At 36.9% G+C, this 18,724-nt stretch overlaps 1 protein-coding gene across 2 annotated transcripts in view; it reads right to left on the bottom strand.

Moving 5' to 3' along the window:
- Positions 1 to 18,724, bottom strand: part of LOC148952781 (fibroblast growth factor receptor-like 1) — a 187,974-nt gene that overhangs the window by 123,052 nt on the left and 46,198 nt on the right. For both annotated transcript variants that reach the window (XM_089088086.1, XM_089088085.1), the window contains exon 3: positions 221 to 336. In XM_089088086.1, coding sequence (XP_088944212.1) covers positions 221 to 336 — 116 coding nt within the window. The remainder of the gene's footprint in view (positions 1 to 220; positions 337 to 18,724) is intronic.

Below are 18,724 nucleotides of genomic sequence, written 5' to 3' on the forward strand. Positions count from 1 at the left end.
GTCGGAAGTGTTTTCCTTGTTAAAAGAAAAGAAACAATAATAATGCACTAGAAACAAGAAGTGCAAAAATACACAAACTCAGAAGAGAATAACAATCAATGTGTGTCAATTAAACACCAATATGAATAAAAATCTACGAAAAATTAGTCAAAGATAAAAAATAAAAATTAAGAAATTGATATAATATAAACCAATATTCCAAAAGAACAGTACAACTTACCTTTTTCCAGTTTATGATAGGCGTGGGATATCCTTTGACAGGACAGTCAAGCTTTATTTGATCGCCATACTTGAAAATTTGGCGCTTTTCATATGAGCTGACAATGTGAGGAGGCCCTGAATTAAAAAAAAGGCTAAAAAAGTAGAAAAAAAAGTAATAAAACCAATCAAAGTCTTCGCTGATTGAAAAATTACCATAATTATGACTTATGACTTTATTATGACTTTTTCTTATGCTTAAGTGGGCATTAAAATAAAAAAGTTCAATAATGAATTATTATAAGATTTATCTACTGGGCTATTGTAAAAAAAAAATAAATAAAAATGTGGATAATATCCTATTCATCAGAAAAATATCCTGCTCAAAAGTCTAAAACAGACTCTAACTTGATGAGGGAAACGAATTTTAGAACAGCAGGGGCGGATCAAGGGGATGATTTAAGGACACAGCCTCCCCCCCCCAGAAGATCAAAAGTTATACTATTTACAAGGATGTGGGGCGAATAACGCCAAAAAAGGAAGTCAAGTACTGTTGATACACCTCCAAGTATTAATTTTTTATCCACCCATGCAGGAGAGGGTCTGTTTTCAATTCAAGGAGAATGTCTAGTTCAGACTAGAAAGACGTTACAGGAAACTCTTTACGTACAATGCAAAACCTCGTTGGTTTTCAACAAGTTTTAATGGAAATTTTAAATTGAGTTTTTGTTGCCTTTAACGTCGTAACTATCTGTCCCATTTTGTTTTAAGACAAAAGAAAATGTAAACCCTAAACATTGATTAAGAGCAAAAAACCGAATTGCTGAAAAGTGTGGACCACAGATTTGCACTTCGAAGAAGGGTTAATTTCTTTTACTTTATATCATTTAATTGAGCTTCGTCTCGTGTGGCTTGCAAAAAAAACAGTAGTAATTTGAATTCCAAATACAAATATTTCTCTTGAGCATTGATTATCAGCTCTAGAACTCTGCGCAAGCAAATATAATATTAGTAGTATCCTATATTGCTATATCAACCCTACAAGGAACCCTACGCCTGAGGCATGAATATACAGTGCAGTTTGAAAGGTACATTGTAAAAAGCGACCAATCGACCTATAAAGCGATCAAACATGTTTTAAAACTATGGTTGAGATTGTATAATGCAATCAGACTGGTTTAGACGATACATGCTTTACCAAGTTCGTTCATCCATCATCATAACGTGTTTATTTTCTTTCCTGGTTCAATATTCGAAATTCCTTATATTGCGTATTCAAAGGATGGTCTCATTCTAGAAATACTGGTTGAAAGCTGGAGGGCTTATACTCGTGTTTTTTCGGTATAAATTAAGATTGTTGGGGTTCCACCCCTGTTTCTTTTCCTTTCAGATAAATGACCTGTTTTCGTTTTCTTAATTACATTTGCTTATAGTATAATTTCAAAAGACAGGTTAAATTCCGTTACTAAGCGATAGTGGTTTTGCAATAGGTAAGCTTTGAACCAAGGTTATTTTTATACTTCCTGGTTGGGAGTCATTGAAAGATAAATCTAAGAGTTAGAATTGGGTTTGAAAGGGGATGTAGCTGATTGGCTGGGCCAAGCGCAGGTCCACCCATATGAACAGTGGTGTGTAAAATATTATTCTTTTTTAGTCTATGTTTTGACCCCGTTTGGGGAAAGAGTCTGCGTTTTGACCCCGTGTGGGGAAGGATATTTCTGTTGTTATATGTGACCCTTTTGGAAGAATACAAGTAAGGTATTTTCTACAAACTGTGTACTATTTTCCGTAACCCAGGCAGGGTAGGAATAGAGCTACAAGGTACCATCATTATTATATTGACAGGGAGGTTTGTTACCTCCAAGGAGAGAGTTAAGAGATTTTCTAGCCGTAACCCAAGGCGGGTATATTTGGCTTTAGAAAGTGGCTATTTGACCACTCGATCGCGTTACAATACCCTGAAACAAGGTATACTGTAAATAGGGTAGTACCAAACCTGATATTTGCAGATCCAGTGTGGTACACACGGGCATAGAATGATAATTTGCGGCCAGGGCTTTCTCCTTCAATAAGTGGTGGCACCCGTATATTACCTCGTCAGTGACGGTTTGGCCTACCAGTATAATGCTGGTGGCAAAACACCAAGAAGAGTGGTGCCAGCAGTAGCTAGCACTACGAACAAAGATGCAATTAGTTTTTCTAGATCAGTTGAAAAAAGAACTTGAAAAGATAATCCTTTATTGTTAAATTTTTTTCGTTTTTGTAATGGAGAACAACAAAAGAATTATGACGGTAAGTAAATACACCTTATTCTTGATTTATCATAAGAACATAATCCTTTTTTTTCCTATAGTTACCAATTCACTATCTATCATCTGGGTTTCGCACAGAAAGCGAACTCCTGTAATTACATGACGCAAACCCTCGAAGTAAACAATCATAATTACATATCTACGATAAAATTCGCATGCTCTATAACAGCTGTTTAGATATTTTGACTAAAAGGGTACTTTGTCACTTCTCGTGAAATTACAATCATATTTCACTGCAGTCTTAATTAGGCAAACTCGATGAAAGGAACATCGCCTACTGAGCTAATAATCAGGGTAAATTATTGTAGAGAAAATAGAGGAGTTGGGGAAGGGGTGCAATCCCCACCATTAATATTCTGAATAAATTTCAAACGTAGCTAATGGTTGATTTTTTTTTCTTTTATCACATGTTGGGACTAAATAATAAAAAATTGTGTTATTTTTTCTTTTATCGTATGTAGGGTTATGCTAGGAGGGGGTGAACAGCTCCCATCGTTAATATTCTGAATAAATAAAAAAAAACGGACTAAATAATAAAAAATTGTGTTATATTTTCTTTTATCGTATGTAGGGTTATAATAGGAGGGGGAAAACAGCGCCCACGTTAATATTCTGAATAAATAACAAAAAAAGGACTAAATAATAAAAAATTGTCTTATTTTTTCTTTCATCGTATGTAGGGTTATGCTAGGTGGGGGTGAACAGCGCCCCTCGGTAATATTCTGAATAAATAACAAAAAACGGACTAAATAATAAAAATAGTGTTATTTTTTCTTTTATTGTATGTAGGGTTATGCTAGGGGGGAAATTAAGTTTTGAGGGGGGTAAAAATGGTACTTCTTTATTAGCTGGTAAAACATGTGACTAGAAAAAACTGAAAATGATTTTTATTCAAGGGGATTGATGATCAAAGTCTTCCTGAACAAAAGCGACCAAAGCTCGTTGGCGAGTCTGGCACCAATGACACGGAAGAGTTCAATTTTGAATCTATTTTAGAGGAAGGAGGCCCAAAGCTCGGTGGTGAGACTGGCACTACTGACACGGACACAATCAGAAGCATGAAGTTGAGGAGAGATAGTGTGATTCACTTCGCACCTCGAACTGGTTATACCGAGCTACCTATAACTTCCACGGTAAACACCATTTATCAGATAGCTTACAACTTTATAGCGCAATCACAATTTCGATTTGCAAATTCCCTTTTTAAACATATTGCTTATCGTTTAACTTTTACATTCGGCTCAGAGATAGCATCCATGTAGCAAAGTTAAAATTGATCAAGCTCTATTTTGGGTACTTTATATGGGTGAGGAGTGGATGGCGAGTATTTACTCAATATAATGCTAGGAGGGGGAATTAAGTTTTGAGGGTGGGGTGACAAATTGGTAATCTTTTAACTTTATAAAGGGGTGTTGTAGAAAAGTGGGGTGGGGAAGAAAACCATAACTTTGCTACATGACTTTTGGTACTTATTTAGTACCCGGTAAACACACGAGTGGTACTATGTTCATTGGAAAAATAGGTTACCACTTTTTACTGAGCAAATGCAAACCCCTCGACAGATATTTTTTTGTTGCTACTAGCCAAACGTTGTGTTGTGTTGTGTGTGTCATAGCAACTAGTGAATATGTATCGGACTTTTTTCTGCTAAAATATTTACAGTTAAAATAATATCATAAAATTTGGTGAAATACAAAATTGATCAAGCTACATTTGACTACTTTATTTTGGGTGAGGGGGGTGGGGCGGGGCCAGTATTTTCTCAATATAATACTGGGAGGGGAATGTAGTTTTGAGGGTGGGGTGAAAAATCGAAATAGTCTTTTAACTTTATAAAATAATTGATATTTCACATGAAAAATAAAAACTTTTTTCTATAGATTAATGAATTAGCTCCACCATCACCATCAAGTCATGAAGCATCCAGTTTTAGTGGACCTGAACCAATCATTTTACCACCACCAATGGAGTTTGGGGATGAGGCTTCACTAGTTGTTGGTAATATGGAGTAGCATAGGGGTTTTCTAAATGATTGTTTTGGGGACATGGCCAGCCTAGATGATCTAACTTGTGACACAGACATGGTGGAGGACCCGGAATGTAAAGATAGATTTATGAGAGAGTATTTAAGTGATAGTGGTAGTAGTACTAATGCATCTAAACCAGGTCCCCGTAGAGAAATTCGGTCAAATAACAATACAGGCTGGCTTGATTAGCTTTCCCCAGAAACCCATGAAGACATGCTAGGTAACCTGGGCGATTTCACACCACGTCCAACCAATGCAATTGAACAGACTAGGGGTGGTGCTATTGATGATTCTATGCCACCCCCACCATTCTTGTTAATGATATCAGTAGTAGTAGTACTAGTAATGATACAACATCACCACAATTAGCCCCACTTCCAGATTTTTTTCTTTCCAACTCTGCCATGCACCATATAAAAGTCTACAGCGCCAAATTCGGTGACCCTTTAACTCTTTAGTGTCAGGGGATATAATAACACATCCCGTGAACATTACCCATTTATATGTTAACAAGATTCGATCCCTTCTTGAACAGAAGATGGGGGTGTGGGGTGGAAGGGAGAGCTTAAAAGCATCAATAGCACTAAAAATATTTTTTTTAATTAAAATGCGAGCGGGCTGTATTCAAAATACTTGTACACAGAGATATTGGCAATTCGCCCGCATTTATCAAATTATGAGGTTTTTTTTATTGGGTTAATAGCATTCAAACTAAAGTGGATGATTATAACAAGGGGGGGGTAGCGGGTCGGTGGTTGTATTTATTGAGATTTTAAACGTTAATATTTGAAGATTTAAAAAGGATTTATTTTCAGAAATGGGGCTGGGGGAGGGAGGGCAAGTGAATTAAAATATCATTCAGATTTAGAGGGATTTAGGGGGATACAACGAATCTGTTTCGATGCGAGGCTACAGTGTTTCAAGTATGCATTTTTGATTGCTACCTACAGACCCCTTCAAAAATATGCTTCTAAGAAAAAGTTGGACAAATTAGCAGTTAATGGGATGGAGGGTTCAAAGTTTCCAATAGTAGATTTTAATTGTTTAAATGGTTAATTTCCCGTGACATTAAAAGGAATAGATATTTTCGAGGGGGCTAATGCACATTTAGAGATTGGTGTCACGGTGTTGCAGTATGAAACAAAATTTGAGGAGGGCGAGCGTTCCGATGAGAAGGTGTATTATTTCCAGTGAGGGCTCCGTCAATTGAATCAGTTGAGCATTGGGTGTGGCTTCTATACACGCCACCCACAGAGCCTGATTCAATTGGACATTTTAATCCAATTACCGATATTAGTAGGGTTTTATGTGAGGTTAAAAATCATGGGGGTACTTTATTACTGTCCGACATGCCTTTCCCGATTTTGGACGGACTTAAAGTTTAAGTATCACATGAGACACTGTAAACGTCATGGATACCAGGCTGTGGAAACGATAAGCGGAGATACAGGGATCTTACGTTTTATAAATTCCCAAAACACACTCCTACAGAGCAATAAGATTGCTTTAGACTGTGATGCAAGACTCACAGACGTGTACGATTCGTCAAATCCAAATCGTGTTAAAATACATGAAGCCATAGTAAGGCTTTTCTCTTACGCTCATGCGCAACGAGATTCCAATAATACCATGCAAGTGCTGGATGTACTTGAGTCATTGGGCGGCGAAGACTGCATGCGCTCGGCATTGGTCAGTCTAATCAAAACAGTCAACAGTGCAATTTCGCGCCTTCGTTACACAAACTATCCTATGCTCCTATCACCAGATGACAGATTGTCCATTAAAAACCGCAAAATGTGTTGGGTTTGCAAGGGAGAATTTGATGATGGTGTTGGGAATGGGGGGAGGAGAAAGGTGATCGACCATGATCATTTGTGGCAGTAAATTAGATCCGGAGGGAGTAACTTTAGAGGGGTTGCATCAGTCGTGCAATTTAAACGTTAGTCAGCAATATTTCGTACCGGTTTTTATACACAATTCCAATTACGACTTAACGTTTGTTTTACCGGCGTTGACCCGCATTGCCAAGGGTAAAGTTGTAGATAACGCATGGATAGATGGTTCTTTTTCATATAATATCATACCCAAATCATCGGAGAAGCTACTGCTGCTAGAATTCATGTGGAAAACAGTTGACAAGGGTAAAACGTGCTTGAATAAAATCCATTTTTTAGACTCTTTCAGCTTCTTCCCCAAATCTTTAAGTCAATTGATTCAGGTAGAGAAAAGTGACAATTTTGATAGCTTCCCCCTCCTTAAACAGCGCTTCCCCGATGATGAAATGTATGATTTATTAACGTGTAAGGGCATATATGCATATGATTATTACAACTCTGCCTCGAGGCTAGATGAGGTGTCATTACCGCCCATTGAAGCTTTTTACAATTCTCTTACTGAGAGTGAGTGCACCACAAGCGACTATGAATTTGCTAAGAGGGTTAGGGCAAAGGGCGGATGCAAAAATGGGTGGGATTATTGTAAACTATACTTGGCCAGTGACTTACTCACTCTTCTGGACATTGTGTGCAAAAATACGGATAAAATCTATGGGGAATTTGGGTGGGATTTAGGGTATTATTTTTCCACTCCTCATCTGGTTCTCACTTGATACTTAAAACCAGCAAAGAAGAAATAGGTCTGATCACCGATGTGGATCAGCATCTGTTTGTAGAGAGATCAATGAGGGGTGGGTACGTTTTTCGCGGGGACCGTATCATGAAAACTGATCTGACCGGACAGCACACCGATGAAAAGTCAGATGTAGTTTTTTTGGATATGAATTCCCTTTACACGTTGGCAATGTCTCACTACTGTTTGCCCTGTGGCAATTATAAATGGCTTAACAATCCACGTGCTTCGAATTTCCCCGACATTGCTAGCGTTGAGGAGAATGGGGCACAGGGATGGTTTTTTGAAATTGACGGTGAAATACACATGGAAATCCATGACTCGATAAAAAACTTTATTTTTCCGTGCATAAATAGACCGGTGGGTAGGGACTCTCTGAGCCCCAACAATTTATCTTTAGTAGAGGATGGGAGTATGCACTGGGTACCTTCAAAACAAAAACTTGCCGACCTCAACCCGAAACACAATATCGTTGCTCATAACTTGGTATTGAAATGGATGGTGTCCAATGGTTTTAATGTCACAAAGATTCATAGAGCCCTCCAATTTGATCAAAAGCCTTATATGAAAACGTTTATTGACACCTTTGTCAGTAAACGTTCACAAGCGAAAACGAAGGTCAAAAAAGAAATCTATAAACTCATTTTGAACTCAGCCTTCGGTAAAATGTGCGAAAGCGTACGAAACAGAACTCGATGTGACATTGTAACCAATCCCAAAGATTGTGCTCAAATCATTGCGGATTCAAACTTCACATCGTTCACAATCATAGACTCTGATATGATACTCCTACATAGTAAGAAAAGAAACATTGTTGAAAATAAAAATATTGCAGAAGGGATTTCAATAATGGAAACATCTAAAAAACTCATGTTGTCATTTTATTATAATGAATGCAAGGTACAATGACTGATTGAGGGACAAGTTCAAGTGTATTACTGGGACACTGACTCACTCCTGTTAAAAGTTAAAAATAAAAATTTATTGAATAATTTGGAAAATGGCGAGCACATTAGCTCACGAATAGACTACACCTATCGGAATGAATCCCTCTACCCCTAGCTAGTGAAACACCAGGCCCCAAATCAATTGTTAATGTTACAATCTGAAACGGGTAGCGATCTGATATTCAGTGGTGTTTCCTGGGCTGAAGGCATGCTGTTTGGAAACGCACAACAAGGACATCAAACAAGTTTGCAAGGGGGTACCTACACACTTTGTAAAAAATAATTTCGACATGAGTGAGTATAGAAACTGTGTGGAACGTAGTTTAGTGGCGATGGCGATTCACTCTTTACAATTTCAAAACTATACAGTTAGAGTTGAGAAAAAAGCCATGTCAGCCATATCGAACAAAGTCTATGTACTTGAGCATGGTGTGAAGGTACTACCACACGGTCATTATTTAATCTCAGACTGAGTTGAATGTTTAGAGTACAGAAAATAACTCGGTCTACAAAAATTAACTTAAATTCTTTAATAGTACAAGGTGGGTGGGTGGTGGTGGGTGTTTTAAATTCTTTTTTCTCTTTTTATCACAAACAATTTTCAATGTGTGCGTGCCAGGCAGAGCAATTTCTTCTACATATATTCCACTATTTAATGCCCCCCTCCGCCCTGGCCCACCACTGCGGGCCCAGTGGCGCTTGCCGGCCGCCCCGCGGTGCTTGCCGGCTGCCGCAGTGGCCACCTTCGGCCTTCGGCTACCGCAGCGGCCGCCCCCCCCCCCAGGAGGACCGCATTTCAAATTTAAAATGTAAATAAATTTAAGTGTGATATTATTTCAAGTTCGTGTATATTTTTATAAAAGTTGTATTTTATATAAATAAATTTAAAAAATGTGTATTTATTAAAGTGTTTTTTCTAGTGCTGACGTAAAATAAATATTGTATTTCTTATTATAAATAAATTTAAAAAAAGGGTATTTCTCTTGTTTAATGTGCTTTTTTCATGTTCAATGCATTATTTATAAAGTGCTATTACTTTTATGTATAAAAAAAAATATGATTCTTTATTGATTTTGTTCTTCTTCTCATTATTCTTGAATGGACTAGTAGTGCTAATAGGGAAATTATCTAGTCATTAGACACCTATAGTACACAATCATTTGTAGATTAACCGTTGAACAGAGAATGTGGCAGTTAAAGAGACATTTATGTCGTTTCTGATCCGATAGCAGGTGTTAAAAAAAATGGAACTATCCATTAAAACATTTTAAAACTATAGTTTTGCGTTTGTGGAAAAGCCGAAAAAATTAGCTACTACTATAGTATTTGGATGTATTCATACAATAAAATAAAAGCTATTGGCATATCGGGTTGGTGCAGATACAATTCATACAGGGAATTGATTTTTTCAGCATTATTGAACCAAACTCTTGGCTCATTATTGACGATTTAGCAGAATCTATTGAACAATGGTCCCAGGAAATGCTACAACTGTTCACTGTTTGCTCTCATCATGAACAGATTTCTGTTACTCAGGTTCTACATAACCTCTTTCATCAGAGGTTCTCAGCATTTCACATTTCAGCAAATGTATGCAAACACTTGCATTGAACTGCACCTACTATATCATCTACAGAGTTGTTCGTGATTCTAGCTCGCTAATAACTTAAAAAACAAATATACCCCGGCGCCCCTAAATTTCTTCTCTCAGCATAAAATCAGGCAACTAATAAACCCTACGGCTTTATCCTATTGGATCTTAATCAAAACACACCCGAGGGTCTGCGTGTAGTCACAGATATTTTCGACAATGAAATTACAGTATATCTCCCCGTGAACAGTAAAAAAGCCTATTAATTCCCGTCGTGACACTGAAGAAACTACATGAAAATAGACATTTATTTTCCGTTCTAAGCACCTAAAAACCCCCACTTAGGAAAGCCATACTCATACATGGTATTAACAATGATTTCGTTAATCTAATATCAGAACTTTGATTAAATTTGACCGAGGGTAATGTTCATCCACCAGAAGTTCTTTAGAAACAGGTTAAGCAACAACGCTCCATTGTACGTACATTGGCCTGTAAAAAGAATTGAAAGGGTTTTAAAAGTAAACATCCTCTTCAAGACTGCGGAGGCTTCTTACAATTCTACTATTGGTAATGGCAGGACTTGTAAATCGTTTTATCTAGATGACTGAACGCTATAAATTGACTCCGATAGAACTCGTTATCTCACCCGTGGAACACTTTAAGAACAATCTGAGTAAATTCATTGACAACGAGAATATTGAGGATGATAAAAAACTGCTTTTACTTCAAGATGCACTTCGCCGAATTGACAAGCATAAGCCCTATCGTGCGAAGGCCAGTGGTATTGATCACAAAAACGAATCATCTCAGGATTCTTCTGCTATCGCTGCTGCTGGAACACAATTAAAGAAGGAGAATTGGATTCAATTGTGTCGAGCATTGGAAATCTAATGCCGCAATCATATCCTGAACAAAGTAAACGACTCGTAACATATCTCATGGAAAGTGGTCAAGATCATATTCAAGTGGATAGCAATAGGAAAGGGATTATAATTAGGGCAAGAGCTATAATCTACTTGATTTAATATGCGATATGATTACAAATCGTAAAGGTCTATTATCATTTAACGCTCATCTATACAACTTTCTAAATACATTAAACTTCCCCAAAATCCTTATTAGCAAAAGGTAAATTCGAAAAAAATTAAATGAACATGTACCATCGTCAATATTATTAAAATATGAACATTCAGAAGAAGAAGATCTTAAACCAGACTCGGAAAATAGTAGCACAGTTACTAGAAACACGGACACTGAGGAGGAGCACACCAATGATATATAGACAAAAGCGAAGACGTATCAAGTCAACGTCATCACCACCACCGCCAACCACTAGCATACAAAAGGGTAGCGGACATTACACTACATGTTTACGTTCAAAATGGTTGAAGTTCTTAAACGTGTTTATGAAAATATTGGTGAAGCGGGAAGTTTAAGCTCCCCCACCACTCTTTTCAAAGTCACTGGTGTTCACAATAAAAGTGCACAAGACTATCTACAAAATGAAACAAGTTACACTCTGCATAGAAATCATAGGCTTCGTGCTAATCATTATCGAAAAACTAAAGCCTTTTCCCCCTTGAATATTATGCAAGCAGATCTCTTAACTCTAGATGAGATTCAAAAACGTCACCATACACCGTACAAGTACATTATACTTGCAATCAGTGTTTAGAGTCGTTATGCATATGCAATTCCATTGCGGTCAAAGAGAGGTGTTAAAGTTGCTCAGGCTATTGAAAGTATTCTCAAACAGGATTCCTATAAAAAATTCAAACAGATCACGGTAGTGAATTTATTAATCCCCATGTTGCAAAAGTACTAGCAAAATATAATACACTGCTCTATCATGGTCATAGTCCTATAAAAGCTGCATTGGCCGAACGATTGATAAGAACTATTCGACTTTTAATTTCAAGATATTGTACATTGAAAAATACATCTGCTTTTATTCATAATTTAGATAAATTCATGTTGATTTATGATCAACGACCTCATCGATCATTGTCCAACTCAACCCCAACGGAAGTTTATGAATCTGATCATGATACAATTGATACTCTTCTTAAGCAATATTCCAATGAAACGATTGTCAAGAAAAAATTCAATGTTGGTGATACTGTTCGAATTAATAGAACAACTAATGTTTTTGAAAAGAGCAATTACTTGTGGTCCACAGAACTTTTTGAAGTGGCAAAAATCCTAGACACTAAACCCATAACTTATCGTCTGCGCAATACCAAAGATGAAGAGATTCTCGGCGGGTTTTATGACTATGAAATACAAAAAGTTAAAAATAATAGTGAAATCTATCAAATTGAAAAGATATTAAGGACTGGTACTCGCAGGGGAAAGAAACAGTTACTTGTTCGGTGGCTAGGATGCAACTCTGATTTTGATTCTTGGATTAGTGTTGAAGATATTGACAATGCCCAATGATTTCTATGTAACATTTATGTCCAACGTTTCCGATCCTCTCTAAAATGATTTGAATAAAACAAGTTATTTTTAGAAAAAACCCTCCCCCGCTATTAAATTCGATGATGGAAAGTATTAAGTGACTTTTGTCAACTGTATTCTCAAAAATACCTACGACATCCTGAGAAAGGATCGTGTGTATGATATAAAAATTATACCATTTGACCGGTCGCTCTTTGTCGAGTATGAATGGGTTGAAGCATTTAAATCTAGTGACTATCCAGATGTTACATTGATATATAAGGAATATGGTACTATGACAGATTTATGTCGTGCATTCAATAGAAAAATCTCATGTCGTAGGAAAGGTACATTCTATTTTAATTAATCAATGGAACACGATATGATTTACATTAACTAACCTGTTGTAAATGAAATGATTCATCTCAATGATAATCTGAGAGATGTTCTTGGCTTTAAACAGAATATGATCAATGGGAAAAACGCAGGCACTTTTAGCGGGGTGGATCAGGTTATTTTTGATGATTATCCACCCGGTTTCGCCTCGGACTCTTGTGTATTTCTATATGCATCCTTTGTGGAAACATCGAGAGTTGGTAATTCACATGTCCCCCTCTGGTATGTTCTTCACAAAAAAACAGCCAATGAGCATGTCCAGTACTATCGTATAAAGCATCGTCAGTATGTTTCTTTCAATACTTCATATATCTAACTCTTTGAGTTAAAGGTAAGAATTGACTTGGGTGATGCTCTAGCAATAACAAAAGGCTTAGCTGTGACTAAATGTCATTTTCGACCCATTGTCGGTAACAGCACCACCTAAAAGTAACAGTAGAAGAATTCCATTTGTACGACCCGATATCGATTACTTTGTCCGTTCCCTCAGTCCACGTCAAGTAGTTCATGGTCTAGACAATTAAAAGGGGCGCATTACAATGTTTGGCTATGGTTTTGGTAGCTGGTTTGCTAAGCTATTTCGTTCTGCACTACCCCTAGCCAGAAAATATCTTGTACCTGCTGCATCAAATTTTGCTGCCTCAACACTACAGGACTGGGGGTTGGGTAAGAATTTCAACAAGAGCGTTAAGGAAAATATTAGATCTTCAGCAAGAGCCGTTGGTGAGGAATTAAAATCTCAGAAAAATGGGAAGGGATTAAAAAGGATGCGTGCGTGTCATTCAGTCATCAGTCTCTACCCAGGTGGGAAGCGAAGGACATCAACAAGGACTTTGAGAAATAAAACAAGGAAGACCAATAAGAAGAAGAAAAAGAAAAATATTGTTAGATCAAAGAAGGATTTCTTCTCTTAAGTTGACTTATCTCCCCCACAAGGAATCACATTCATTAATCAATTCCTCATTGAATCTGTTCAATGTTGAAAATGTTTATGTCAGTGTAAAGTATGGCTACTATGAACAATTTTACCCCCAGCAACCCCTCTCGGAAAATATACACTTTCAAATATTTTCCAATGAAGACTATTTTATTGATTTGTCATCAATATTTATTGATTCAAATGTTGCGATGAAGAAAAAGTCATATTATACAACTCCAACTGCTGCCGATGGTCTACCCTATGAAAACTGTATTCTACACAACCTGTTCAAACAAATTAATGTATTTATTAATGGAACAATGGTGAGCACTAGCAATAATTTATCCAACTATGCAAGCTACATACAATTTATGATGATGACACCACAGGCATAAAAGGAGTTGAGAGGGCAGTCATTGGGCTATGAATATTGATCAGGTGTTGATACTGACGGTGAGGTGACTACTGCAGTGACCCAGGAGTATCATTTAATTGGAAAATTAAATCATGAGGTATTTGATATATCTATTGATATATCTATTCCCATCAAATTTCATTTTGAGAAAAACACTTCCTGCAGCACCCGATGCAAATGTCATTATCACATCGGTAATTCTTCATGTCCGAAAGCAACAGGTTATGAGCTCTGTTGCATCGGTAGTGGAAAAGCTAAGAGCCAATGGCAACAACATTAAACTTCTTGTCCCCCATACGATCACCAATCAACGTCTAATTGCCACTGGCTCTCACAATTATACCGATTCATCATTTATGAATGTAGAATTCCCATCAAAACTCGCTTTCGCTTTTGTGAAGAGTGGGAGTGCTGTTGGATCCTGGACTGCAACCCCCCCATGATCTTAATTTTTTCGGTCTATCTAGCCTTGTGTGCAAAGTGAATGGTATTCCACTGTACACTCTTTCATTTGATAAAAAATCCTATAAAACTCTGTATGAGTTGACCATGCAATCCCTAGATCATGACTCCCAACTGTTTGAAAATGGAATAACCGATTCAATGTTTTCAAAAAATCATGCTGTAATTGTTTTGGACCTGTTGGGGACCCAGGATATGAGTATAGTACGAACAGGGAATGTACGTTTAGAGTGTACATTTGCCGATGCTTTGACTGAGAGTATCACGCTAATATCATTGAATCAATTTGATACCTATTGGGAAATCACACCCGACGGCAGTGATCTACTAGACCTAGCACCATGAACACAAACCAAAAAATCAATGTATTTAGTATGAATCCATACATATCCCAGCACAACTCCGATTGCATACCATCGGACTTCATTGAAAAAATTCCGAGTGTTAACAATACCCTAATCATTGTTAATAGCAGTCCATCGACTTTGAAGACAGGCCATTGGCTATGCATCTTTCAAACAGCGAAGAATATTGAATTTTTTGATCCTCTTGGCCTATCATATAAATTTTACACTCCATGCATCAGCAGGTTTATTGAGAGCAGCGGGAAAACTATTATTCAAAATCAACAAAGAGTACAGGATTTAACGACTAAGTCATGCGGCTTTCATGCAATATTCTTTTTCATATTCAGATGTCGTGGCTATACCTAAAAGCAGTTTCTCAACATTTACCTCGACTTTCCTCGATTGAACGACTTTCTAGTGGAAAATATACTTACAAGCATGTTTAATATTGATTTTAGTGCCCTACCCTACGAATAAAATGTTCTAAAAATGTATGTGAAATTGTTTATTAATAAAAATAATGTATATACATGATAAAAACGACTTTTCCACTCTTTAGATTTCATCTTCTACTACGTATAGGTATTTGTTGAGAACAACTAATGCAGGTAGATTATCTGAATTCACAGTATACTGATCCTGATGTGCTGCAATGTCAGGGTCACATTTTCTACAGTAGAGTGTAACTTCACTCTTGTCATATCTCTTGGTATAGTCAATGATACTATTCTCATTCATTTTGTAGAATTCGCATGTTTCAATTTTCTTATTTGAAGCAATGTCACAAACAGTGTCCTCAAGTGGCGAATCACATTCCGTCACAGCCAAATAAAAATCAGTGCGCTTATAATCATAGTAGCCATTGTTCTCACAACGATGACGTAGACACCAAATTTTTTTGTTGCTCCAACAGTTGAATGGCTGACCTGGCTCCTCCTCCCAGAACAATCTAAAGCCACGACGATACCAATCTCTTAGCAATAAACTAAAATCAAGCTTAGGACTCTTTCCAATCATACCAGGATATGTATTCTCCCACTGATTACATTTATCATAGTGACAATTTGAGCATAGGTGCCCTCTAGTATGAGGGTCACACACCCATTCAAGACAGGAATTACAACCTTTAATTTGTACAGCGTATCCTCTATGCAATTTACACGGGTTGCATAATCTGCACTTTTCATCATACTCATCAATCATTGTACAGTTCTCACATAATGACCAGCTGCCCAGTGTATACATGCATAGTGGACATGTATGGAACGTTTTTTCATGTGTTGACACTCTCACCGCCAAAATGAAACTGAGCTACTATCAACAAATTGAGTGGGATAGAGAGAGAGGAGTAAATCATCCTTGAACAGCATCTTTCTCATGAAAAAAGTTTTAAATTTCTAAGCTAGTGTTTAAAAGCATATCCACAATATCATTTTGCTGTGTCGTGATTAATATGTCAATAAATTGTGTAAATGCCGTTGGTCCACGACGTAAAAGCTTCATGCAATAGTCTAAAGACGGAGAATCATTTTTCACTATATTAAAAATAATCCCTGTGAAACCTTCCTCCTTTGAATATATAGCTCTATAGAATCATCATCTAAAATAAAATGCTTTTCATAAGCACGAGATTCCTCATGATTGACTCATTCTTAACTCTGTCCATTTTTTATAGTCCAAGCACTCTCACAGTCAACTTTAGACTGACCAGGATTCTTTTTTCTACTCTAAAAAAATATACGCTAACCTACTATAGAAAGAAAAATATCTTTGATTTAGAAACAGTTTTATTGATCATAATTACAACAATAATAATCACTGTTTCAATTTGTTTTCATCAATATATTTCACTAGTGCATCTAATGCCGCCTGAAGTCTATTTATATGCACAATGCTCAGTTTCGCAGCAAAGCATAATTGCTCCTTCAATTTAAATTTACTCAATGATATCACGTATCTAGCATAAATAACGTGTCATTCAAGGCTTAGTCTTCATCCTCGTGTTATTTCCACAGCCGTGTTTGGCACCCTTGTATCATTGCTGCTACCTGCTCCACCTTCAAACTCCAATAGTGTAAATGTTCCACTCAATTTCTCTACTAATATCGTCTCAAATAAACTATTCTCTCCGAATTCATTTCTCTTACTAATATGAACTACAATGAAAATCACTCCTTTTATTTGAATTCAATTACTAATCAAGTTATCGTATATTGAGTACCGTTAGTAGAAACATCTCTGATTGGCCCCAAAAAATGGTTGTTACCTTAGAAACCCGTCTGGTAACTCATGTATCGTTCGTAGTAATAGGTGACTGTCCTTGGTAAGCCAATATACCGGTTAGACTGCACTGTATATTCATGCCTCAGGCGTAGGGTTCCTTGTAGGGTTGATATAGCAATATAGGATACTACTAATGTTGTATTTAACAGCCTAAACGTTTCCACGTAAAGAGGGGAACTGCCATCCACTCAGTGCCCGAATTGTAATCTAAGTTTAAACATCTTCATCCAAGCAAACGGTGGTTAGAGGGTAAGTCCCCCCCCACGAAGTTATGCGGGCTCTTGAGAGTTACAGAATATTCGTCGAAAATGCAGTATATGAAATATATCAAATGCGAACAGTAATAAATTAAAATTAACTTGTGCTCTTGGGTATTAGTTTGAAACTTACAAGGAATGCAAAACTCCTAAACCATCCCATTAACTGAAATGAGTAGGACAAAGATCATGTCGGGCTCCAATGGTGACTAAGTAAAATCTGCAAGGCATAGGCTACACACACTAAGCATAAGAATATAGAGGTGCTTCTAACATATAGAAATTGAATCCTTATTAGAATTAAATATCTAATTGCATGCGATACCATAAAATCATTTCGCAAGGCTCAGTGTCGGCTAGCCGTCACAAAGACAAACGGTTCATTAAAAAAAATCAAGGGGACTAGATACAATTGAAAGTTGACAAAAGTTTGTGGTTTGATTGTGAAATTTGACTGAAGAGGTAGTGGGGGTTTACGTCTCTTTCGTCAGAGGGTTTGTAAATAAAAACGGGTAAAACCATACGGAACTCCTAAAGCGGCCCAATTGCTCCCATGATGATTCTTTTGAACTGATCTTTAGGACTTTCCGAACAGCCATGTTAGAACATTTTTGTGGACTGCCCTTTACTGAACTTTAACAAGAAAACTGTGTTTCATTTGATCCAAAAAAAAGTCACACTTTCTGACGATGCAAGTTTCATTAAAACATGAATATTTCCATCTCCGGCACAAACCGCGATAAGTTAACTCTCGAAAACGTAACAAAAATGAACATAAACAAATTTTGTATGTGCTTTTTTAGGTATGTTTTGTGTAGACCCTCCCCCGAAAAAAATCCTTCTGTAAAGCCCTCCCCCCCCCTCAAAAACAAATTATGGATACGGCCCTGTCCATAAGTTATGGGAAGATCGTCCAATCAAGTAGTTTGGCCACAAAAACTAAAAGATGATCATTTAAGGCATCATATCACCTTAACTGCTCTTTAATTTATCAACGATGCACGTCCTAATTTCAACACATAGCCAACGAGAAACCGATACTTACCTTGTAAAAAATGTTGTGAACAGAAATTGTTTGTGCTCTTTTAAATTTAAAATCGTTTGTGCTCAAAATTTAACAACGTTTAAAAAGGCGGCGTTATTTGGCTTCTTCTGAAATGTGCTTAAGATATGCTGCAATTGGCCATAAAATGCAATTATCGACGTCACAAAAGTAAAGCAATGCAATTAAAGCATATAAAATTTAACAGCTAACTAAAGAACAGTACCCCTCCCTTTGTCTTTGACGCCATCTCTTAGTGTTGCCATTCCCAGAGGTCAGCTTGGTAACTGTGTCTTAGAAAAAAAACGTCAATTCTTTCATCAAAGTGCTACTTTCTGGAAACGCTACACATTTTTCATTTTCTACTCTTTCTGTAAAGAGCGTCTCTGTTATTTTGACGTAAATTTTTTCTAGATGAAAGAGTCGTTTTGGGTGAGATAAAACAATTAAAATGTTAC

This window comes from Artemia sp. Qi Xiang Cuo, chromosome 4, assembly GCF_049724085.1.
Source record: "Artemia sp. Qi Xiang Cuo chromosome 4, ASM4972408v1, whole genome shotgun sequence".
Taxonomy (NCBI): Eukaryota; Metazoa; Arthropoda; class Branchiopoda; order Anostraca; family Artemiidae; genus Artemia; species Artemia sp. Qi Xiang Cuo.